Source organism: Argopecten irradians, chromosome 8 (assembly GCF_041381155.1).
Source record: "Argopecten irradians isolate NY chromosome 8, Ai_NY, whole genome shotgun sequence".
Taxonomy (NCBI): Eukaryota; Metazoa; Mollusca; class Bivalvia; order Pectinida; family Pectinidae; genus Argopecten; species Argopecten irradians.
In genome coordinates this window covers 27,907,711-27,933,839 of record NC_091141.1, presented here as the reverse complement: position 1 = coordinate 27,933,839, position 26,129 = coordinate 27,907,711, and the positions used below count along the sequence as shown (strand labels likewise).

General features: G+C 35.1%; 3 protein-coding genes across 4 annotated transcripts; 1 reads left to right on the top strand and 2 right to left on the bottom strand.

The window, feature by feature from the left end:
- The first annotated feature begins 884 nt into the window (after positions 1-884).
- Positions 885-12,932, top strand: LOC138330037 (uncharacterized). 2 transcript variants are annotated; one of them, XM_069277402.1, is made up of 2 exons: positions 885-1,036; positions 11,890-12,932. In XM_069277402.1, exon 2 carries the CDS (start codon positions 11,901-11,903, stop codon positions 12,663-12,665), a length of 765 nt encoding a protein of 254 aa, XP_069133503.1. In that variant the 5' UTR covers positions 885-1,036; positions 11,890-11,900; the 3' UTR covers positions 12,666-12,932. The 2 variants fall into 2 exon arrangements, with proteins under 2 accessions (XP_069133503.1, XP_069133504.1); XM_069277403.1 differs by having other exon boundaries at positions 886-1,046.
- Positions 12,933-13,609: 677 nt separating this feature from the next.
- Positions 13,610-17,086, bottom strand: LOC138330038 (uncharacterized). Its single transcript, XM_069277404.1, has 4 exons — positions 16,970-17,086; positions 16,329-16,470; positions 15,489-15,600; positions 13,610-15,247 (listed from the first exon to the last, which is right to left on the bottom strand). The coding sequence occupies exons 1-4, from the start codon at positions 17,001-17,003 to the stop codon at positions 15,146-15,148; spliced, it is 390 nt and encodes a 129-aa protein (XP_069133505.1). The 5' UTR covers positions 17,004-17,086; the 3' UTR covers positions 13,610-15,145.
- Positions 17,087-24,318: 7,232 nt separating this feature from the next.
- LOC138329817 (acetylcholine receptor subunit beta-like) lies at positions 24,319-25,665 on the bottom strand. Its single transcript, XM_069277112.1, has one exon. It carries the CDS (start codon positions 25,663-25,665, stop codon positions 24,319-24,321), a length of 1,347 nt encoding a protein of 448 aa, XP_069133213.1.
- Positions 25,666-26,129: the final 464 nt, after the last annotated feature.

Sequence of the window (26,129 nt, the reverse complement as noted above, 5' to 3'; positions counted from 1 at the left end):
CAACGACGTTGCATTCGATTTCCAAAGTGGGGTACATAATTCATGCAGACTTGTGACATTTAAACAGCACTCGACTCCCAAGTGGCGACGTATCTGTTCTCTTTCTAACTGACTTTTCAGTGTCTTCCTAACGCCTCCCATGACACAGCCTCCCATTTAGCCTTCAATTGAGCGCTCGCCCTTCAGTGAGATATAGTACTATAAAATGCCAAGAGTTCCACTATTACAAGGAGACACAATACAAATATACCACAGCCTCCCGAAACATACAGACATTCACACACCGCAACATTTTGTACACATGGGAGGACGTCATCTAAATGACCCTGGCTGTTAATAGGGCGTTTTAAAAATATATAAAAAAAATCAAATGTCAAATTAATGACATCAGTGAAAGAAATTATTGCCTGTCATACACTGAAACTTTTGTATTTTTTGACAGAATTATATTCTATATTCAACGGCTATATAAGTACATACATAGAGAGAGTGCTCTGAAAGTTATCAAAATTTCGAAAGTTGAACAGGATTTATGTATTCAAACAACCCTTTATGCACTGTATAACTATTAAGTATATAATACATTATTTACTATGCTTAGTTTGTTTTCAAGTTTGAATGAGTCTCATAATTCGTTGATGTAATATATTAATCTTTGTGACATGTATCTGTACCATAAGCACGTCACTTTGAAATCGATAGCTACATCATTCAGGTAAATATTGATTTGGTGACGCGTGGTGAAACCCACCTGTCTAATTATCGATTAATATCCATACCTGGCCACGTGTGTTGAATAGAGAAAAACTATAATATCAATAATGTAATTCCTTTTGCGCGTCACATGACAGGCCTCGACCAATCAGTGCGGCATTCTTGCCTAGTGGCTTCATTCTGCTTTGAGCTCTAGCCATACACAGTCCTACAGAGTGACATATACCAGACATCATTTTAGTATTGAGGCACTACATTAGGATTTATCAATCTTACTCGTCCTGACGTGGATTATAAAACGCTGCTAATAACAAAATCCCAGGTATGTACATGTATGTATTTTCCCCATTTTTATTCGATTTATTTGCAGGTCTATATTTACATATATATATATACAAGCCTCGAATGTCATTTGAGTGTATTATTAGCGTGTCCTATGTATAAAATTATAAATAATATTGTTTAAAAATGACTGTCATATAATGTAAAAATATATATAAGAGGAAAGAAATATAAGTATACATGCCGTTCTTTTGCATGTAATGCGCGGCGAGATTTTACAATGGCGGAAAAAGCAGAGATGACGGAGACTGAATCTTACTATATATACACACAAACATTATTAGCAGTGTAAAGTTGTACAAATGTATATGTAGTGACACATTTTACTATCAAGTGTCAACTTCCTTGGATCAAACTCCCATTCCCGTAAACGTCAAGCTCACTCACTTCCGCACAGTTAAGATGAGTATTTAGATAATTTATTCACAATTTATTTAGTTTTAGTTGCTAGTGATCTTGTACACCGCCCATCATGATAACTTTCCTTAATCTGTCGCAAGAAAACATCTGAAATATTGAACTGAGGTAATAATTCATGATCGACGAATGTCAATTCATCGTATGATTAAAGGTGTAAATATGTTACAGGTGCATCAATATATGCCATATATATTTTTTTTCGTTTTTGTATTTTTGCATTTTGCGTAGTTATATCTATTAATTCCTGTATAACATAATAAGCTAAAAATGCCCCCTACCGCCTCCCCCTCCCCAACCTCCTCCCCCACCCTCTCTCCATCCCAAGCAAATACCCCCCACCAGGCCTCCTACCCACCCACTTCATCCCGAGCAAGTCCAATCTAGATACATGTTTTTAAAATTCGTCCTCCGCCGTTTGTTTTGTTATACTGATTCGGTCACTTGATAAAGATTACATGTGTGTATACATAATATATCCGTGTATGCTTCTAAAAGAAGATAGCATGAGAGGAAAAAGGATAATAAATGTATTAATTTACTTCATTATCCGTTAATTATAAAATACCCAATACATTACAACAAATGATAAATAAATAAATAAATAAAAGTAAAAGGAATCTAGGCGATATCATAATTAATGTGTAGATTGTTAGAACATGATATAAAACTGGATAATGGGATATATATGTTTGCCGCGTATTTTATCATTATTAAGCATATACATGTACATATGTAGATACAGAGAGAAACAATGTACATGTAGATACAGAGAGAAACAATGTACAGTACATGTAGATACAAAGAGAAACAATGTACAGTACATGTAAATACAGAGAGAAACAATGTACATGTAGATACAGAGAGAAACAATATACAGTACATGTAGATACAGAGAGAAACAATGTACGTGTAGATACAGAGAGAAACAATGTACATGTAAATACAGAGAGAAACAATGTACAGTACATGTAAATACAGAGAGAAACAATGTACGTGTAGATACAGAGAGAAACAATATACAGTACATGTAAATACAGAGATAAACAATATACAGTACATGTAAATACAGAGAGAAACAATATACATGTAGATACAGAGAGAAACAATATACAGTACATGTAAATACAGAGAGAAACAATGTACATGTAGATACAGAGAGAAACAATATACAGTACATGTAGATACAGAGAGAAACAATGTACGTGTAGATACAGAGAGAAACAATGTACGTGTAGATACAGAGAGAAACAATATACAGTACATGTAGATACAGAGAGAAACAATGTACGTGTAGATACAGAGAGAAACAATGTACATGTAGATACAGAGAGAAACAATATACAGTACATGTAGATACAGAGAGAAACAATGTACATGTAGATACAGAGAGAAACAATGTACATGTAGATACAGAGAGAAACAATGTACATGTAGATACAGAGAGAAACAATGTACATGTAGATACAGAGAGAAACAATGTACATGTAGATACAGAGAGAAACAATGTACATGTAGATACAGAGAGAAACAATGTACATGTAGATACAGAGAGAAACAATGTACAGTACATGTAGATACAGAGAGAAACAATGTACATGTAGATACAGAGAGAAACAATATACAGTACATGTAAATACAGAGAGAAACAATGTACATGTAGATACAGAGAGAAACAATGTACAGTACATGTAGATACAGAGAGAAACAATGTACATGTAGATATAGAGAGAAACAATGTATACATGTAGATACAGAGAGAAACAATGTATACATGTAGATACAGAGAGAAACAATGTACGTGTAGATACAGAGAGAAACAATGTATACATGTAGATACAGAGAGAAACAATGTAAGTATACTATTGGTCGAGGTTTATTAGGGAGATATTGTGAAGTCTGGGGGCTACATGTAGCTAATTAACCTGTCCCCCAGGTGAAACACACAGGTGATACCCAGTATCTCGGTGGAATGTCCGCGAGTCACAAGTAAACAAGGATGGAGACAAAGATAAACATGTACCCGCCAAGGGTCACACATGTGGGAAATACCATCTGTTGTCTGTGTAACGACATTCTGCTCATAAACGCTCTCGGCATGTGTATACATTGTACATAACATATATTATACATGTAATAGGGTTGCTAAGGTATTTATGATATATCGCTAAACTATATCAGTTGTATACCAAACACAATTGTCAGATTACAGAATCCGTGTCAGACTTAATTGACAGCTTGCAGGAACGATATTGCATTCGTTACTGACCGTAAATGTTGTTTTCATTGAAATATTTCCGGATATTGGACTACCACTTATAATTAACGAGAAATCGAGAGGCCTTGTAAGAAATCATCGATGCCAACATATACTAATAATCAATTGCTTAGTATTTTTGGAGTTTTGTCTTGTATCAGGACCATCTTGTATTCATCACAGAATATATCAAAAAGATAATCAACAATATGTCATTGTATTACACTTTAACATAAGTGGATACATATTATTGTTTGCCATGAAAGGCCGTGGGCTAGGCTGTACAATTCTCCTACATCACGACCTTACAGTGAATCCAGACGCCGAAGGTGTTTGAATGTGAAGTCAAGCGGTATAGTTAAACTTACTTCGTACATATAGTTATAGTAGGTCTAAGAATGGAAAGAAAAGAACCTGAAAAACGAGCCGAATGTGTCAGTTGAGAACTTGAGACTAAAGATTCTAATCTAAACAGTATTGGTAGTAAGGAATATGATTTCCACAGTGTCGTGTATAATACAATACTACCAGAGATAACAATGAAGTTAGTCCATCTTACCCTTAAATAGAAATCCCTGGAGTATTGTGAAACATTCCGCGACTAATCCATTGTTTTGAAGCCCCAAAGTATAGCGTTATACAGGATTAAGGAATGATACGGTCATTGTAAACATTTTAAAACACCAATACGACAAACATTTGTAATTCGTAAATTCAGTTAAAATATTTACATAATGGATTGTGAGAGAACTAAACAATAATATAGAAGATCAAGCTTACAGAACGTAACGATGTCTTCTCGTGTGATAATCAGACATCCAATACGAATTGTTGTTAGTTCATTTTCAGATTTAGAGTTTGACTTTTACTTAAAAAGAAGAATAAAATATGCATCCTTCGTTGTGAACATTGGCACCAACTGTTCTGGTAATATTTCTGAAAAAAACCCGTTTTAAGCACTGAAAATATTTAACACGTGTCAAGTAAAAACAGTGAACATGTAAGTAACATACGCTAAAACGTGGAACAATATATGTACGCTCAGCCATTCGAGTTTGTCCCTACATGTATCACAGGGATCTGAGAATAAGTAATAGTTAATATCAATATGGACCCACCAAAGTGCCTATTGAACATTTTAGACGATTTAAAGGGTTTTAGATAAAAAATCGGTAAAAACATCGTATTCTTATGGCACTATACACGTATATCAACATTTGAACAAAGATGGTGATTGTAAAATATGATAGAATAATATGAAAGATGGGAATCTAGAGAGAAAGCATGCTATTTTAGTCCTGGTATTATTTTCGTTTAATAATCAAAGTATTTTGTGGCGGCGTCCTAACTGCTCACATACAGATTCTATAAGATTGACTTAAGGTACACGTAATTCTTGTTCAACCAAAAATGTTTGACAGTATACTCTCTGATTGGCATGCGCCTGTGTTAGCGAGACATCCCGGTTTGTGTATCTGGTTAAAAGATGAGTACGGTAACATCAACATTATTACAACCACACGCCCTTCATTACACTACAATCACTAGCCGGAATACCCAGCGCCACATGTTGAGGACAGGAAATAACTTTTGTATGGATTTGTAAACAATCGCCAGCCAACTTAATTATCTCCTCGCGCGTGCATGCGTGCGTGCTATAAATTAGGCGGCACGCGAATGGGATTTATGGAAGATGAGGTACATCTGTCATAGTCTTTAGGGAGGATACGGAGGAATGTGGTCTGAGGGGATGATGGATAATCGACAGAGAGACATCTGAACCGAAATACCGTAAAGACGACCCGATGTTCACACTTCTCTATACTCAAGATGTTTGCGAACGTTCGCGTATATGTACATGTATTACATGACAAGCACCTGCGATAAAACGGTAGCAGTCATAGTGGTAAGAGCGAGAAAGAGAACATCTAACTGGCAATAAAAAACTGTTAATGAAAGTTCTGAAACAATATCGAATAAAAGTTTTAGGATAATAATATATTTGTTTTGTACGTTATTTGCTACAAGTGGGCCGCAGTGACCGATGTTGCGCCACTCTGGTTACTCGGAATTCTCCTGCTTTCCTTTACCCACTCACCGCGCACATGACCCTGGTTGGTAACCTGATGAATGGTAACTATAAGTTGGGATACTTTAAATGCACGAATTAACATTTTAATACTTGTTATAAGGACGTTAACGCTGGGCGTTGTTTGTATACACTGACTAAGCTAAATGCGTGACACACGAAATGATTTCCTTTTCCTCAATTATAGGTCTTCGCTGTCAAACATCACAACGTTATTCTCCTTAATCAATTTGAACCCCCCCCCCCCCCCCTCCAGAGTGCCCATAGTCAGTGTTTAGAGGTGTCAAAAAGCGATAAAAATCATATTCTTCATACGAGATTTACCGACTTGTTATCCAGACCCCTGAGACATTTAGGTCCAAATTGATATAAACTGTAACTAATTCGCAAACCCCTGTGAATGTCACCGGCTAATTAATGATCTTATTCATCAATTATAGAAGAAACCAGGAGTGATATATTGTATAGAGTTGAACAGTTTCATAAAAGACAAAACTGGTATTATAGTACATCTCAATGAATAATTAATTTCCCCTGTTTGATGTAAATGTTTATGATACGGAGTTTCGGATCGAACATCCAGACCTCTTCTCCGCGTGATGATCAAATGATATCTTAAACGATTCCATTATTAATCTTTCGTTGACTTCGTCCCTATATTTGCCGTTAGCATGCAATATTTGACGACGATAGAATTTCGTTCGGCATGGCAGCCCCTGAGCTATGTACACGATATGGCCATGTTTGATGCTATCCAGAAACAAGTTTTATGACCTGGCCAAGGAATCGATGGGGTTTATTAAATTAAGAGGGAATCAAAGTAAAAATTCCTGTCAAATGGAGAGGAAAATAATCCGGCATTCACAAGCAGCGGTCCATACTCCATCATAGTGATTAGCCTGTATTGTGGTGACTAATGTTATAGGGAGGACTGCTCGAGCAGGTCTTGGTGAATTATGTAAATGGGCTCCAGATAAGGTTTTTAGTTTTTAGAAAATTAGAAATTTACTGTGTTTATAATAATGGGGAGAGAAAATTCACCAGAATACAAAAAATACTGGATGAAACTGTAATAAAAGAATCATTTCAAATCGATGCCAGAATCCCCGTAAGCAAAGGCAATTTTCATTTTAGCCTAGTTTGTACGATGTAATAACCAGCATTGGACCAGATTCGATTGACTTTCGGTAAACAATAGTGTGTAGAAACATGAAATGACACATGTTGGAATATAACCTTTGGCTTATTTTTGTTTGCTTAATGGTTTAAAGGCCCACTACCTTTCCGGAGCAAAATTTAAAGGTTTCTTAAAAACATTAATAACAAAAGAAAATATATATTGATGGCTTAAGATGAGATTACAACACCAAACATATGCAAGATTTCCTGTCTAATATACGATAACAGTGGAGATTCATTTGCCGTCTGGCGCAGTGATAGTCAACTACCGCGCGGCATTTAGGACGACGGCGGGAAACATAAAACGACCCGCGTTATGAAAATTAACATTTTATTTATTCTAATTAAACAGTTCTGAAGGTGATGATAAGTGTGCTAGTAAACGTTTAGTTAATAACTTCTGCGACTCTACAAAATTATTGATCTCGTTTTACATTCCTATTTTAAAAATTAAAAGCCGTTTCGGAGAGGTAGTGGCCCTTTAATACTTTTGTATGTGAATACGAAAATTAAAACAAACTATATCATGTACACAGAAATCACATATTAGTTAATCGTCTGAAAGCGGTCTCGCAGAATCTAAGATAGATTTTCTGTATTCTTATTAGAGATAAAAAATAAATCTATATTAACATAATTTAGACATATCGTAAAAGATTTATAGACATACATGTATAGTTGATGAAATCGACTGAGGAATATTATATATTTGTACACTACAGAGTGACGATATGAAATAGTTGACGTTTTTTCGTCCATGTATCCTAATTAATCAAGCACCTGTCAGATACAATATGTAACTGACCACTGGTCAGTGTCATATCCACAAGGTCGTCATTGCCGGGACTGGACTGTCCTTAGATACTAATAAACGTCACTGGACTGCGATATCTGAGTTAAAATCCGTGGGAATAGAACGGGATGGGTTATATCCGACTGTCAGCTCGGAAACGGAGGGAACTGATTCCGTTGGGACATTGTGAATTCCAACGTCAGGCATTATAAGTGTCTGATGTCTATCGAAATATTATAACAATCAGCATAAATCGCCGAAAACAGCAATAGTGACATACATGAGCTGGCGTGTTATACATAGTAGGATACGTACATTATGGGTATTTACACGAAAATTATTTTTTTTCTCGTTAGATAGTCAGGGAAAATTATTTAATCGTATTGATAACGTTAATTTGTTTTCAATAGTTGATAAATATTTTACTAACCTCATTTGGGGTGATTCTATACAGGGGAGATAATTATATAAGTTGCAGATCGATGTAGAGAATATATCACTGCAACTGGGGTGCTTTACAGAACTATGCACACGTAATAGATATACAATATCAGAACCTTACATTATATGACTAATTACGTATGTATGTAATTAGATACCAGGCTGTGTTTCTGTCAACTAATACCAGTACATGCACGAAGTCGGTACTACCATTAACCCGCATCCTGTACCCTTTATAATAAGTATGTAATCATCAAATGCATTTTGCTGTTTCATCTTTGTCCTTATATATTTATTTTCTGGCAGCAGTCCTGGTATCATTAGTGCTCAGCTAGATGTGTCATTACTTAGTTTGTATGAACAGTTTACACGTGCATCTTCTTTACAATGCACACTCCATGAAAATACGGGGAAGTTTTTAAATTACCCCATGTATTTCGATATAAATGTGAAACATTATTAATAATATAGATACTCACGGAATAAAAAAGTTGTAAAGAATAACAAGTTAATGATTAAGCCCGGACAACAATATGGAATTGTTAGTTATTTTTGTGGTACGAGAAGTCTAATATATGTACTAATAGTCATCATCTTGGTTATTCAGGTTTGTATTAGGTAAGGTCATAACTAATAAATTAACTAGTAATCGCAACTACTCAAGAAAACACCCAACGTTTTCAGTTATTATAATTCCCCGTAATGTTGCGATTGTTGACAACTATGCATTAATATGCAATGTCGACTGTTTCTGAGACATTCATAAAGAAAACATGTCTTATGGCAGTTTATAGCCTTAACGGAGCCATTTGCTATCTTTGTTTATCGAAACCATGGCACATCCTGGTGAAATGCTTCAGTGAGTTGCTATGTATCTATGTAATGATGGAATGTATTTGTACTAGTCTGATATATATATAGATTCCACTTAATGACAAAATGTTATTTGATTATACATATCGATAAAAAGTATTTTGCCTCATGATGTATTGGAATCGTGATATCTACAAACACTTCTAACTATTGAAGTTATCATACACAAAACCTAGAAGGCTAATTTTCATGATGAAATGAATTACGGACCCCTACATTTTGTACAAGTTTATAGATAGTGTTTTTAGTGTTTTAGGATAAAACTGTTAATAACGCGATTGTCATTGTGAGCATTCCCGCATGTTCTTAAAGAAATAACATGTCTATATACCAACCATGTACAAGATAATCTTGAGAATGCTTTGTCCAGGTTGATGATAAAACACTGTTGAGTCCGCTCACTTCCCACTTGTGTAGTAGTGACACCTATTTTGACAGGAATGTTATTTTCGATGAAGCAAGGGAAGCTCAGTATTCCGATACACCTGGTTCTTCTTTCCTTGTAATGTTTCTTAAGTCTTCCTTTATACCTAATATTTGACTTATTCATTCGGATCCATCAAAGTAACTTACTCTGTCATTGTTTATTGATCATAATAGGCATTAACTTAGTCGTCCGTGGATTAATTGGATTAATATTTGTTTATGAATATATCGGTATTTGTTAATTTCAGAGACAGGTACACTATAGAAACTGTATAAAGGAATTTTTTAAAATCACATCCTCTAAAGTCGACGTGCAGTGCACCGGTTTAACAATGAGTTGAAATCGTGAAAGATGAGAGTTGAAATATATCCAAACCCTTAGGCAAGAGATAGATAAATTCTGGTCCGTGATTGTTTCAAAACCTCGGTGGTATAGGACAAGGTGATGCCAATATCCCTTTCATTTTCAAACAGTTTTTGATCAGAAGACAAACTTAATACAGATAATGCTATGAATAGAAAATGGTATCGATATATATTTATAATAAATATTCATATAGACATCTATCTATTTAATTCTAATTGATAAGTATTTTGGATTATGAAAGTACACATGTAATGCTTTATATCATATATCTGTGTATGTTTCAAAATACACAGTCACCGACATTTGTAACAGCAGTACCGTGTGATATTTCTCTACCACGTGACGTACTCGACTCTGAAACAAACACAACGAGACGTTAGACTGTACTTATAATGTCTATAATAGTGGACTTGGTGGGAATATTTATCTCTGTTAGCCGGTCTTTAAGGAGAGTACAATACACAAAAGGGAGGTGTAAATTTAATCCGGACGGCTGTCTAAATGGTCGTAAAATGTAGGGTAAGAATTTCTATTGTGTACCGGTAATAACATAATCATTTTATCTCTTATCTATGGTGTATGTTACAAAAGGTCATTGTCGGCTGGAATACACACCCAATTGGTCATTTCAAGGAGGCCATTGCAAATCGTTTGATGATAAGGTCCATCCATGTAATGTACATGTATATTAAAGCAATTCAGATATTACAATATTGAAATACAGAGGAGAAAATGGATCCGAAGAGGGTTTTGCTTGCTTGTTTAGGTTTTTTGGAGGAGTGGGGGTGTGTGAAAGTTTGGTAAGTTATAATATGAACACCGTGCTGGGTTATATTACATGTATAGATCAATTTCGGTCAGGAGTCGACATTCCGAGATGGTTCAAGTTTCATGGCCTTAGTAAATAGTTTCCAGTTATACGGATCTTAAAGTATCTTTCGACCGGATTAATCAAACAGAGACGTGAAAAAATCAGCATTTACTGGCACCGATTTCTCGAAACAAAATAAGTTAAAAACGGACAATTTGTCAAAAAGAATCGAGTTTTGACTTCGGTTCGGGATCTTTTTCGAGAATTCGGGGCCTGGTATCGTATAGATGGTTTATACATTTACTTTTAGTTCCAAAAAGCCTTTAGGTACACATGGTCCAGATGTGTCGATGTTGTCATCCATTTATAGTAATTTTTATGATTAGTTCACGCCAGATCAAATGAGCTTTTAATATATTTTTTGTGTAATAGTTATGGCCATTCATTGCCAAACTTGATTGCCCGTAGATATGGACCACGTTCACCAAGGAATCCGAGGTGATTTAGCTCTGAATGTGATCTCAATCAAAACATTTTTTTTATGTGTGTGATTTGCATTGTTGCCAATATCGTAAACAAGTCGGGATCCATTTTTAACAAATCAATGTCAAGAGGGAACGAAATATAGATTAGCGTAAAAATGTGTATTGATATAGTTAGTGAACATTTCTTACGAACGCGTACAATACCCAATGTGGCTACTGAGAATACCTGTATATTTTGTTCAAGGTCGTTCAGACTGGACATTCCAACTTGTTTCATAGAGGAACTGACAACATCCCATTGGATGTTATAGTCATGTGTTCTTCATGCTACACGTACCTCTGAATCAGTTGCGCATCCTCCATTTGGATATCGGCTGGAACGACATTTCTTCAAGCATGGTATACACATGTAGCAATGTTGGTATTTACGGGCGAAATGACTACATACACAAAAATGATTCTGTAGCTTTTTTTTTGTAAATGCTTTCGGATTCTAAAAGCAATCATTTGATTCGCCAGTCAGAAATATCACCCAAACATGGCATCTAATAGACTTTTGTCAGATCCTCTGAGAAACGAGTTGACACAAATGTTTATCAACCTTGGTTTGTTTCAATTGTCTGATGATTTTATTGATTTACGATGGTAAACGGAGAAACTTAAGTAATGTCTCGTTCTTAAATTTTTTTTTTCAGGAAGAAGAAACATGTCGAACATTGCTGATATAGAACAGATTGTGCAGTCGTGGGCATGGACGGCTTTCCAGAAGACAAGGTCAAAAGACGTTAGTAAATTAAAACTTGAAGATGTGAAACTTGACGTAAATTGGTCTCGGGTTAGATTCCTGCCATGCCAACCAGAATTTTCAGATGGTAGAATGGTAGAAATGCCAAACTCGCAAGTTGTCTTCACTTCTACATTTGTCAATAGCACAGACCAGGAGCAGGAACATTCCTTCAAGACGGAACGAACCACAACTTCTGTCAGTACAGTTACAGTTTCAAAAGGCTACAGTAAAGGATTCAATCTCGAACTAAAACTAGCACTTCCGGAGGAAGTGGCTGCCGTGACGGCGGGTTTTGGACGGGAAGTGAACATGGACAACACAGAGGAAAGTTCGCACGAGGAATCGATCACCTGGGCAGTTGACAGTACCGTCAAGGTACCAGCCAAACATACTACCACAGCCAAAATGGTGGTGAAAGAAAAACAGTTTACCTCCAGTTACAAAATGGCGGTGAGAATACGCGGGATTGTGATAGTGTCTGTGTTAAACGTGAAGGATAATAATTCATTTGTGCAATCTCTAGAGGGAGATTTCTCAGTGGTTATGTCTGATGAGCTGAAACGTGGACGTAGTGGGTATCAGGTAGAGAACAAGACAGTTATCTTTAATGTAGAGGGTTCATGTAAGTTTAGGTTTGGTGTAGAACAACGGGTACAGCTTCATGAAGACTCGCTCGAAGAATAACTAAACAAACGGTGGTCCCGAAAACGTTTCTCTTATTTCAATACATTTAAACTGCATTAGTAAATGCAAATAGTACCACAGCTTTAGATGTATTAAAATTGTCACTAGGTGGCGTATCTTTAGATTCTCCAAGACCATGCCACCGTCTCGTGTATATCAAGAAACGGTGGACCAGCACGACTTACTCTGACCTTGACATCAGGCTGACATATTTGGACAGATCTGTTTTAAGGACAGAGTAATTCGGATTATGTCTCGTACGAACTTAGAAATGAAGAGATTTCATTAATATAACACATTAAAACATACATGTAAATATATATAAGAGAGATTCACAAATAAGAATAGCCATTTATATTAGTACAGTAACTTTCAGTTGGTGCACTAACTTGCAACAGGTACTCTTATCGAGCGATTTTTTTTATTTATAATGTACAATTTAAAATTTACATTGGCAAAATCATCAATCATTTTAATCGGAAAAAAAATATATACATATATATACATGCGTGTGTTTCTGGTATAGGTCTACGTAAGTCTTTTTGAGCAAGTACACATGTGTAAATGCTATTTATTACATGTACATTAAATTAATTGACGATATATGGAATAAAGGGAAAAACACTGTATTTATTAAAAAGAAACTGTGATCAATGCGAATGATTCTTTAGTTATAAATAGTATAGATATGTACTTGTTTAGAATATTGATATTTTGTACTTTACATTATACATTGGCATTTGCTACATCGATTTGATAATAAAATATACACGAATGAGATACATATTTCAACGTTTTTATATGCTGTAAATTTTTTTATCTAACTGGTGGACATGATACAATTAAGAGTACTGTATGATCAATGTTGATCACATCTAATTCACTCTGTGTTAGAAGGGAGGTAACTCCCTCTCATTTGTTTAACTCATAACTCTCGAAAACACTTTCAATTTTACATTTTAATAATATAAATAGCATTCTAAACATGTAAATAACAGTATATAGCTTCCTAACAAGGCTAAGCAGGAAAATTATATAAAAACCTTAACCACATTCTATACTAGAACAAAAAAAAAGAGTAGAAAAAAATCTTTCAAGATGTATATCTTCAAGGCATTCTTTTTTCAGAAGTAAAAAATAACATCAATAAAGAATATTGCATCACTTAATTATCAAAACATATCCAGTATAAATAACAAAATACGGCCTTTTAAGTGTTTTGCATGTTTTATGGATTTGAGATTTAATTTAAAAAAAAACAATACTTGTTAATTTTCAGTATACACTGTAGTTTCTCTATACTTATACAACCTTAAGTACATATATTAAAACAGAAAAAACACTAACCATGAAAAACAGATTGTATAGTTACCTGTGTATAACAATGATAAATTGTAAATAAAATTGTTATTGAACCATAAAAGGATAGATAGATCATAATTCTATAGTAAATGTATGTATATGTGTATAATGTTCTAAGAGAGATTAAAGATAACAATACAATTAAGATTTACTACCACAACAATAACACTGATATGAATTATCATACAAGAAGGCCACAGACACTGAATTTTGAGCATATCTAAAATCCAGTTCCTTCAGACACTTGTAACGTGGTTATTTAAAAGACTTTACTAAGTATATGGTCCTCTCCCTAATTGTTAGTTCGTCATCTGGATTGAGAAGTCAAACTGCATATAAGAAGCACATAACATATGATATATAAATCCAAACGAGAAAATATTTTAGTTGTTGACTATATCTGCTACAATATCCTGATTGTATATATAATGCAATGCTGATACTTAAATCATTTTACTCATTATAAATGGCCACAGATTTGTGTATAAGTCTTTATCACAACAAAGAGATAGAAAAGGCACAGCTATTACCAAGAATCACCTAACCCTGAACCCTGATATAACATTATATAACATTAAAATGCAATATATAGGAGTTGTCTCTCCTGGCCACAAAATAGAGAATACACAGATTTTCAAACAAGAGTTTATCAAGAAATGTTTGTAACCTGAATAAATATAAAGAACGAATGAAATGTATTTACTTTTGAAATACTGTAACATAAATCAGAAATTTTGGCAATATAACATTTGGCAGTACATTGTATGTATATCAAACAGGCAAAAATGTAAAGATATAACTTTAATGCAGAAATGGATGAATATTAATTAAAGGTTTAGAAGAATAAATTCAACTTATCCACACATTTGACCTCATCTAATTATACACATCTGGAAAAGTTCAAAAAGAAATTATAGGGTGAATGAGTCAAAATGCAGAGTATTGTTTTAACAAAGACCAATTAATTATACTAAACCATTCTCTTAATCGATATAGAACTAATAAGTGTAACAGTTAACACAAATCACGCCTTAAACGGACAGAAAATTTATGATTATTTATCACCCACATCGGTGGGGCATTTATATAATCTTTACAATGGAGACAACTCCACAGTTCTAATTGATAGGATCCTGATCTAATCCGGAGTTAGACAAGGCAACATCCCAGGCGTACTCTTCTTGTTTCTTTAGTCTTATTATCACTTTTTCTGTATCATACTGAAACAGATGTGTCAGGAATATATTACCACACTACCATATTCTATTGTTTTGCCTAATTATAACAGCAGTATTAGGAAAAAACAATCAGTTTAGATTTCATAATAATCATCATATATAGAAACATAGTCATTTTAGAATCTAACCTTTATACTACGGTATTGATTTTTTCAATCAGTGCAGGATATTATCTTATATTTTTGCCAAATCAAAAATATCAAATGTACATTGTATAACTTACTGAAACATTTAAGGCATCTTTGTCTATAGGGCTTGGTAGCTTATTGGCCCTGTATCGGTACTTTGTTACTCTCCCTTTCTTATCTTTCACTTCAGCTGTCAATTCAAGGGAGCTGAAAAATAACAATGTCACATTGAAGTACTATAAGATTTTGCTTATTCGCAAGATAAAACATGGGAAGAATCAATGTAAGGCAAAAACAAATATATATCTGTTTAGGGTTAACCGACCGACCCTCAATTATTACCACAGACCCTAATTTTTTTCCACTTTTCTACGAAAAAACAAAAACAAAATTAAAAGTCGGGATTTCGATCTGCAGACTCGGGTTCCGGCCAATATTTTAGAGTGAAAGACAATAAAAAAAAAAAACCAACACCTATTGACCCTATTTTTTTTTTGCCAGTGTAACGTAACCCTAAACAGACATTTTTTTTGCCTAATATATTATTCTGATTGATCGCTAGCTAGCTATAGGCTGGTTGGTGAAAACTGGCATCATATTTTTGTCTACTGAAATGTCTTATGCCAGAGGAGAGCCCTGCAGTATTTCTCCATTTGTACACCAGAGCAAACAGAAAGTGGAAGTCTGACATCAATGTCAGAAGAAACTTATACCATTAGGCTACACCATGTACATGTACATGAATATTAAATATGTAATGGTTGGAATGTCCAGGCTGATGCTGTGTGTCAAGTTCTGAGAAATCTGGTGCTAAGCTTAAAGTTACAGTATTTAGCATATAATTTTTCATGAACAACGTATACACAAGTGCTACACATACATGTATTTTCATTTCTATGAATTTTTTTTTTTGCTTTTAATTTTTACTAACGTACTTTTCCTCCAGTTTAACATCAACAGAGCAGACATCCTCCTTAGGCTTTTTACTGCCCACCAACAGCATTGATTTCTTCACCTTCAGTCCTGGGATGATCACTTGGACCTCTGCTGTTGATAAGTCTATGTCTTTTGCAGCAACTTCATGTACAGTATAATATATCAATGACATTTCAATGGAATATTAGTTAGAGTAGTGAATTAATTCCTTTTATACATTACATACAGTTGAAAATCATATACAGAACACGATAGATACAGTAGATATATGCCATTAGTTTTTGTGAAAAACAGCTGAAAAATATTATGAAACTTTCCAAAAGATATTAACAAAGAATCAATGTACACTCCATTGATTAGACGTATCCATCGAATCGACGGTGTTTGTACATTACCTACTACTAAAAGAATAATTAACACAACTTTTGTGTACCCATTTCTAGTTTTCCATTTCAAACAATATTCAGATATTTGGCTAATATTTGTGTGGGCGTGTCAACACATTATCGACAATATTTTCACTTATAGAATTATAATCTCTTTAAAGGTGATAGTTTGAATCTTAGATAAACTACACACAGGACAATATTGTTATGAGCCCAGAATATGTATTTTGTATACGAGGTTACGTGAAAATTACCTGTTGGGGTTCGTGTTTCGTCACCGTCGGCCATTGCTGAAGTTTTAACGAGTTATCCCCCTTTGAGCAGTGATTGCTACTTCCGGTCAAAAGGAAACTGAAAGTAAAAAGTTGACACTTGTTCAAATAATCAAAGATATATATGATTTAATTTAAAATCTCAGATATAATGAAACATTTCGTATGAATGCTTAAACGGAAGAAGATTGTTTTTGCAAATCTTATAACAATAATAATAATAAGATTCAGGATTTAGAAAAAAATGTAATCAAGGATTCATAAGTTTTTAGAAGGTTTTTTTGGTCAATAAAAAATGAAGAGGATTGTAAAATATTACAACATGATGTATATTCATTAGCCAATGGTCAGATAATTGGAAACTTTGCTTCCACCCTGACAAATGTAAAATGATGCGATTGGGATATTTAAATACAACTAAATATGGATACAAACTGAGGGAAAATGCCCAATTTTAAAATTTGTTGACTCGGAGAAGGATATTGGTGTCACCATAAATGATAAACTTACCTTTATCAAACATGTATGTGAAAAGGCCAACAGAGCAAATTCAATCATGAGAGTGTTGCGGAGGACAATGGAATATATGGACCAGCACAGTTTTAAACTTATATACACGGCATTAGTTAGGCCTCATATTGAACATGCTGTTCAAGCGTGGTGTCCGCATTTGGGAAAGCATGTAACAACAATAGAAAATGTTCAACGTCGAGCAACAAAGCAAGTGCCAGGTCTCTCAATTTTGTCATATACAGAACGCTTGCGTAAACTTCCACTTCTAACGTTAGCGTACAGGCGGTCACGTGGGGATATGATTGAAATGTACAAAATACTTTCTGGAAAATACGATAAAGAAGTCGCATATTTGTTTTCAATCAACCAGGGATCAAGTATCAGCGGACATGATTTGAAAGTGTACAAAGAACATTCAAGGCTGTGCGTGAGAAAACACTCTTTCACCCAGAGAGAAGTGAATACTTGGAACAGTCTCCCATCAAATGTTCACTTTAGGACAGTTAAAGGGACAATTCATTCTTAGAGAACATTAAAATTTGTACATATATCGGAAAAACCCCAGTTCTAAAAGAAATTAGATCAAGCGGTTTTACTGTGATATGTCAGAAAATCCCATGGTGGTGAAATGCGTGTGAAATGTTCAAACTCGCTCGCTGTCCGCCATTACACATTGTGGTCAAACATCTTGTATGCCGAACCCAGTCCCTTGCTACTGATAATGCTACTTTTGTCTAGAACTGCTCAAATCGCTCTGACAGAAGTGTGTTTACCTTATTAGGTGAATTGTCTTGCCTGAAAAATCATTATACCACCTCCACAGTGGTTATGTAGTTTATTTGTTTAACGTGCGTGACTTTGGCTCGGGTATGGGTACAACGTACATATTGTACCTGCTTAATCATATTGATCAACGATTTGTAATTACAACGGTATCAATTGAAATACTAAACAATGACGTGGAATTTGTCAATATTTTATATTATATGTTTCATGAGAAATGTACAACAATACATTTATGCCATGTTTTGCTTCTTGGTTATGTAAAAGAATTAGCCAGGGTGAATTGTCCCTTTAAGCAATTTGAATATGAACTCGATTCACATTGGAAAAATCATCCACAAAAGTATTTATACACTGAAAAAATAAATCCGTAAATTTCTAAGAGCTGACTATTATAAGATCATAAAAAATCCTGTACATATTTACATGTATGTTGTCAGAATAAATCTATGTATCTATGTATAAGTGACACGTCCTTGATTTAACCTACAAAATGTATAAGTCGTTGTAGAAATGGTGCATTTCGTACATAGTAGACTCTACTTCATGTATGTAGAGTGTGATACTTACCGGTTTTTTTTTTATCTAGACCTCTAAAGCCTCTAAAATGGTCTTCGGGCACTCTGGTGGGTCCATGATTATACATGTATGTATATTGTTAGTAATTCTCAGATCCCTGTCATCAATTATTGAAAGATTATACTCATTTCGGTTATTTATAAACATTTGGGAAGGTGGAGACGGGAAAGAGAGAAAAAAAAAAGGTTGTAGACAATTATTGAAAGATTATACTCATTTCGGTTATTTATAAACATTTGGGAAGGTGGAGACGGGAAAGAGAGAAAAAAAAGGTTGTTTGTGGAGAAGATATTGCTGACATATGGATCATCTAAATATCCTCAAGGCATTTAATGTGTTGAATTTACTTTTACCTTCTCCACCCAGAACATTGAAACAAAGACTGGAATAGATCTACAGAAGACTAAGAGTAAACAATTTACGGTCAGATCAAGGCTATGCACTGTTAACAAGTCCCATTGTAAAAGTGTAACTACAAAATTAGATTGAGTTATCCGAACTTTAAATATCCCTTTCTTGTTCTGCTGAGCTCGTTTTGACCACATGCGCTTGTAAAAAATATAAACAAATGATGTAAGAGGTATATAAGATGACGTCACCTAATTTGACACATAACATAATGATGATCCTGTGATGATTTATCCGACTTCCCTCCATCACCACACCTGGCATGACCTTAAATGACCCTGACTGTTAATAGGACGTTAAACTAATAAAAAACCAAGTGATGATTAATTTGGAAAGCAAATGGAATTTTTGTACTTGAGTATTGGAGAGCAATAATCAAACATGAGTCTGTCAGGTGTTCAGAGATACATTGTATCTCAACCCTCGTGAAAGATTTGGCCGTCACCCCTCGGCCAAAACATTTCACTCGGATATATAAATTTGTATATCTTTGTCCACTTCACCGTGGCTAATCCTAATTTATAAATATATAGTTATAACAGTAAAATTCAGCAAGAAAAATTCACCTAACCATTGAAATCTGTGATAATTTTATGAACGGAATCTAGTTTTAGCTCCGTCTTTCGTTTAGATATATATCTGTTTGAATATATGACAAAAATCACACATAATGATATAATTATAACACACCCGTCTATACTGTGCGCGAAACACGGGATAATAAAACATCAAGTTTGCTTCTACGCATTGGTGAAAAGGTACATTTGTAATCTTGGGCGCGAGTTGAACACCGCGCGAATATTTATCACGTATGGTCCCTCAGATGAGATTTTTCTACCTAAAAAAGCGTTTCCACGAGTGTAAATAGCGTAGCCTATTTTCCATCGTGCAAGAGTCACTTCCCTTCGTCCGCTTTACACTTTCGATGCACTGATTACCGATATATCGTATCTTCCATCGTCTATAAAATGAAATTTAGATGTAGTATACTGAATTGTTGAATACTAAACTATCTCATAGTAAAACTCAAGATGACAGAACATTGCAGTTAATTTAGTCCTTTGATGTAAAAACAGCCATATATACCACACTTGTAAGACCGTCTCTCGAATGCAGCATCCTGCTGGGATCCATACACATTAGATCAAATCCTAGCATTCGACAACATCCAAGGGGCTACAAGGTATGTTTACAACCAATATAGAAATAGGGACCAGGTTGTGTCACCAACATGTTAACATCTTTAAACTGGGAACCCCTGGCTACAAGAAGAGCCAAAGCCAGAATTACTGGTGCATGTATCACGCTACACAAAATCATAAATAAGCATGTGGACATCAACCCATTACAACATATAACATCAGGCGACAGGAGAACAAGAGGCGCATACAGATTAAATACCTTCTAACAAAAATCTCTACAAATATTCATTTTCCCCTCGTACCATCATCGAGTGGAACTCATTACCAACATCATCTGTACTGGACAAGTTCCGGTCAACCCCAGCTAGACACAACCTCCCATAATAAAATACACGGCCTCTTTTTATCTATATTAAAAAAAAAAAAAAAAAAAAACAAACCAACAACATGTATAATATATTGATGCCACCTCGCAGTCTGTCACTTAAATTGGAAGAAGAAGTAGATGTACATCAAAATGACTGTAGCTTTGAAGTTGGGCGTCGCTCTCCATGTAGACTATAATGGAGTATTTGCAGGCCTGTGTTTGTGATTTTTTTTCTCTTGACCTTCCTTCAGTTTTACTATGAGAAAGTCCAGGGGTGAACATATACACGTCAGTACTTGTAACTCATGGAGTATTAAAGATGCCTTAAGCTTTTTTGTGATATGTCCGTTGTCATACACTGTATTAATGTAACTTGTATGTACCAAATGACCATTCACCGCATTTAAGGAGACATACCAGCGGGTCACATTATACTGATAACTTGCGAAGTAGTCACTAATTATTGAAACTATTGTACATTGTTCAATGGATTTAGTACAAAACTATTTCAGCTAACTGCGACTGACGCTCTAATCAAGGCCAAAAAGTAGGCACATACACAAACTGTGTAGGTATCACTCCAAAGTCAATAAAATCATAGCAATCCATTTTGCACGTCAGACTATTTCAATCGACCCTGCTAAACTCCATGAAGATTATTTTAAAACACCAGTCACAAGTAATGATCTCATCCTCGATACTACAGGGGTAACTATCACTGTCGTCATTTACATCCACTGAAATATATATACAGCTGTAAAAATGAAGGCACATAGAATACAAGCGCAGATTTTGATAGGGCCTATGAGGACTATATCAAGGCTTATCTCAAAACCAATATAAAATCACGAGGCATGTGGTTAATTAAAACACGAAAAACTAGGTCCAACTAAATAAAACGACAAAAACGACTAGGTAGTTTGGTGACCATAAAAGTATAAAATAACGATACATGGTATATGGCTCTGAATTTGGAGTTCGCTCTCTGTGATAGGCAAATAAGGTATCTGTTGGCCTGTGATTGTATGGTCAGTTTTGCCTTCATCTTCACTTTGACATAGTCTATAGGTAGGTATGACTACAGTGATAGTAACCCGGGGATTCGAGGATGTAAATACCTGTCCTACTATAGATGGTCAAACAAAATTAATCTGTACACCAATTATGTTTGTGACTTTCGTTTTTTTTATCAATATCAACGTATTTACGTAACCACGAAACCGTTTGTAATACATAATTATGTACAAATGTTATGTATGCGTTCATAAACCCTGCAGGTAGGGCCTTAGAATTGTACCTGCTACCCCTATTGCTACTCCAACAATGTTAGAGGTAATATCACCACGAGACACTTTTGATCTTTACGTCGATATTGCCCATCAGAAGTTTCTCAATATCGACGTCTAATGTGTATGTTATTGGATTACCCCTATTGCATGATAGTTAAAGGTGACTAAATTTAGGATATTGTCTTTTCTCTTCTTCCTAACATTCTTTATTTTTCCTAATGTCTCCCTTGACACCGCCTCACTTTGGGCTTGGTTGAGCTATCGCCCCTCTGAGGTAGGCTCTGGGTTCTGTTATTGTCCCCTGGTCCAGATATCCTGCTCCTGCTTAGCGCTCAGCATTAAGAGAGTGGATCGACTAGTTCGCCCGTTGTCAGAATAATGTTACCGAATTGGATGTGTTGCTTGGTGTATGCGGCAGCATGTTTCAGTGGTATAGCTCTATAAAAAGGTCAATAGCTCCACTATACGAGAAGACACAACATGGCTATACCAAAGTCTCCCAAAACACACAACACACGCTTCATACACTGAATGAATTGAATACATGAGAGTCCTCACTTACATGACCCTAGGACGTTACTTTAACAAACAAACAACCATATAATGTTTGCAGCAAATCAGGTTATATCATCGTTCATGTCAGTTCTTAATCAAAGTTTACCACCAGAAGTCATACAGTCACAGTAGTAGAGGATAGACACGAGGTGAAGAAGAAATCAAACGTTTTGCCAACAAGTCCTGACACGAACTCAAATCATAATGCCGACATCCTCAGTGAACATAATTCTATTCTTTTAAGATACGTTTACTATCCCTACGATTTGCCCATTGTTTGTCATTGTTTTAATTAATTATTCAGCAATATGACAAAAGGATGAATAAATTTGACAGGAAAACACGATTAGAGTTTACCCTCCCCTTTTATCAAAGTAATTATCTTGTAGGGAAATGTTTACATGTAGATGTTTAGAAAGCGGTTTGAACGTTTTCTCAGGTCGGCGTATATGGTGGTGAGCCAAGCATCCATTGGTAGACGTAGCTTGGTCACAGTGAATAGAACAACACCCCTTGCTAATGGTTTGCCTCCAATAGTACAAATATAAGAACAAAAATGTAGTTTTAAAATGTACCTAATTTAAACTCGAATCATGAGTGGTAAAAATACAAATCTTTCAAAAATGAATGCATTCTTCAGCAATATTTATTGTAGCATAAAAGATGTCATGAAAAGTACAATATAAATTAATCGGATCCGCATGGAAGATCTTTGATGTATCCCAGAAATATTGTCATTATAATTATGACGTCTGCATGTATAGTTTTAAAATCATTTATGCACCAATGTGTAATGTTTTTGTTTATCAATAATGCAATCTTGCTTGTAACGACCATTATCTCTCGCTAAAATTTACTTGGACACTTTTTTTCAATAACCAGTTTACAACGAAGAACTTGCCCCAAAGTGTTGGTCTGTGTAATCTGTACATCTTTCTATACCGATGTGGCTCATTTTGAAAAGCAACCCATTACTAAACACTTTGTATTGTGAATAAGCGAAAACAACATGAAATAGACAACGTAGAAAGTTAGTTGAATTCAAATGGATTTCACCAAAATGTTGATCGTGATGATGGACGTGGTGCTTATTTGAAAGAAAGCAAAATACATAGCACAGCGATTATCAATACAATAAGAATGTAAAATGTTTAGAAAGTAAGAACTTACTGATAATGTAATGTTATGACTACTTAACATAACACGATTGATTGAAGATAACATGATGAAAAATACAATATCAGTTCAGAACGTTATCAAAGTTTTTTCCCATAAAGTTGAATAACAAATTATCTTCAACATTGACAAAAATGTTACATATCAAACTACAGATGGACTTATCAAATCTGTTCACATTCTCTTGTTAAACAGAGGGCTAATGTCATTTTTGGTTTTCAAAGGCTCAGTACATATTTTCACAACCTTTATCTACTTTGGTATTCTGAAAGTTTGTCTTTTTCCCATTAGTTACAACGTCTTTACTTAATGGAAACTTTTAAAAGAAAAAAGAACAACACAAAGATAAATTGACAGACAAAAAACATAGTAGGCTGTCAATTACTCACTTTTGGTCAAACGTGCACAGCCTATTGGGCAAAGATGGCAAAAAAAAAAAGAGTCTAGGCGAATTGTCAGATATGTTTCTGGTATATATAACAAGGCGCATCCCTGACACAAATGTTAATCAAAATCATTTTATATGTCCGAATTCATATAAATTAAAAAATCAACAGTGTTGGTAACAAAACGACATACTTGGATACAAGAAAACACACCAAAGCAGACTCTGTCAAACAGTTTAGCGACGTCCCTCCAGGAACAAGATTGACCTGTACATTTAGCACAAGACTGTCTCTCTACTGTAGTGTCACTGCACTGATCCTCCTTTAAGCAAGAACGATGATCAACATTTGGTATCTTGTTTTTGTCAGAAATATGGACCTTATCCTTTACCAATTGTTCATCAATTGCTTGAACTTGAATATGTCTCCATTTTGGTGCTTTGGGGCGTTTTATATTGTGTTCGGTGCACGAAGGGCGATCCTTCGTACACGAGACTACCACCCTTTGAATCCATCCAGGAATGGGTGCATCCTTTTTGGTATGGAGTTTCAGACCCAGTATAGTAAACAACATGATGAGTCCACTCATAATCAAATCAAATAGAAGGTACAGGCAGACACGAGCTATGTGTGGATCTGATGTACTCGGAAGCTTTTCGGATACAGTGGACAGAAAAACGGCCATGGCCAGCATTAATGTCACCCCATAACAGCTCCGCTCACCTGGCTCAGGTGGTAGCAGGAACACAAATGGGTTCAGGACTCCAATAACATTAACAGGTAGAAGGAAAATTAACAATACGAAAAGGGGACGTCTTTGAAATTTGACAGTCATGCCAACGTAATTTCCAATCGGATCGAACATCTTCTTGGTTTCGGCTGATAGAAGACTCCAAATCCCATTTTCAAAGAAACTTGTTATCACAACAAAGTCGTAGGGTACACTAAAATTATAGTTTTGTCCGAAGTTGTATGGTATAACATACATGATACACTTCTGTTTATCAATGGGGTAGTAGGCAATATCTGCTCCGCATGTAACGTGGTATAAGTCTGTAATAAACCATATCGCATGGCCTTCATCACTGTACTCTACATTAATGACGTCACTAGCTACTCCTTTGACGTCATCAAATGGTATTCCAACAAACAGAGTAGGTGTCCATACCTTTTGTGGAGGAACATGTATCCTCGTCACATTACCGTATACGAACGGGTCCCACGCCAACCTGTCATCCGTCCATGATATGCTGAATCCCGCTAACACTGAAAATTTTCCTGTTTTGTCGTCAAACGCATGTATTGTAAAAATCTGTGCTATGATTTGGACGTTAATAGCTGCAGTTTGGTTGGTGTTAGGACCAAGATCTTTATTGTAATCCCGGAAGATCTCATTATAAATCATCTGAACATCATGTCTTTCCGAGCCCTTGGTTTGACACAGCAAGCTCAAAGAAATTGCAGCAAGGTAAACGATCATTTCGCACTCTTTGATTTTCAAAGTACTACGCTTATACACGAGCTGCCTTAGCTTTTGATAGGACGTCAAGTGATTGATACTAAGCCAAAACATCCAATGAAATACAAGTATGCTGTAAATACTGATGCTGTACACTGATGTTTGTCCACTCGCGTGTGTCCAATCAGATAATGGGTTAGTTTGTTCCACACATTCAATTGTTTTCTGTTTTTCCATGGTATTGAATAAACCTTTAAGATTTTGTCAGCTTACTATGTTTAATTTTCTGGGTTTATTTTTGTATGAATCATCGAGTTAAATATTTAGTTGTATTTCATATTCGTTTCTCATGTAAAACATATAATTACATTATACACAGCGGATAAGTGATTTATGATTTTATTTGTTTACTTCTGTATCGTTGATCACTGTGAAGGTAACAAGCCTATCTGACGATAGCAATGTATGGAACTGTTAATCTTGAT

What these genes read in the sequence shown, in the direction of transcription:
- LOC138330037 (XM_069277402.1), top strand. Translation starts at nt 11,901, where the DNA reads ATGTCGAACATTGCTGATATAGAACAGATTGTGCAGTCGTGGGCATGG.
- LOC138329817 (XM_069277112.1), bottom strand. Translation starts at nt 25,665, where the DNA reads ATGATCGTTTACCTTGCTGCAATTTCTTTGAGCTTGCTGTGTCAAACC.
- LOC138330038 (XM_069277404.1), bottom strand. Translation starts at nt 17,003, where the DNA reads ATGGCCGACGGTGACGAAACACGAACCCCAACAG. An exon ending in CGAAACACGAACCCCAACAG is followed by an intron (nt 16,471 to 16,969) that starts GTAATTTTCACG and finishes CTGTACATGAAG; the next exon opens with TTGCTGCAAAAGACATAGAC. An exon ending in AAGATGCCTTAAATGTTTCA is followed by an intron (nt 15,248 to 15,488) that starts GTAAGTTATACA and finishes CATCTGTTTCAG; the next exon opens with TATGATACAGAAAAAGTGAT.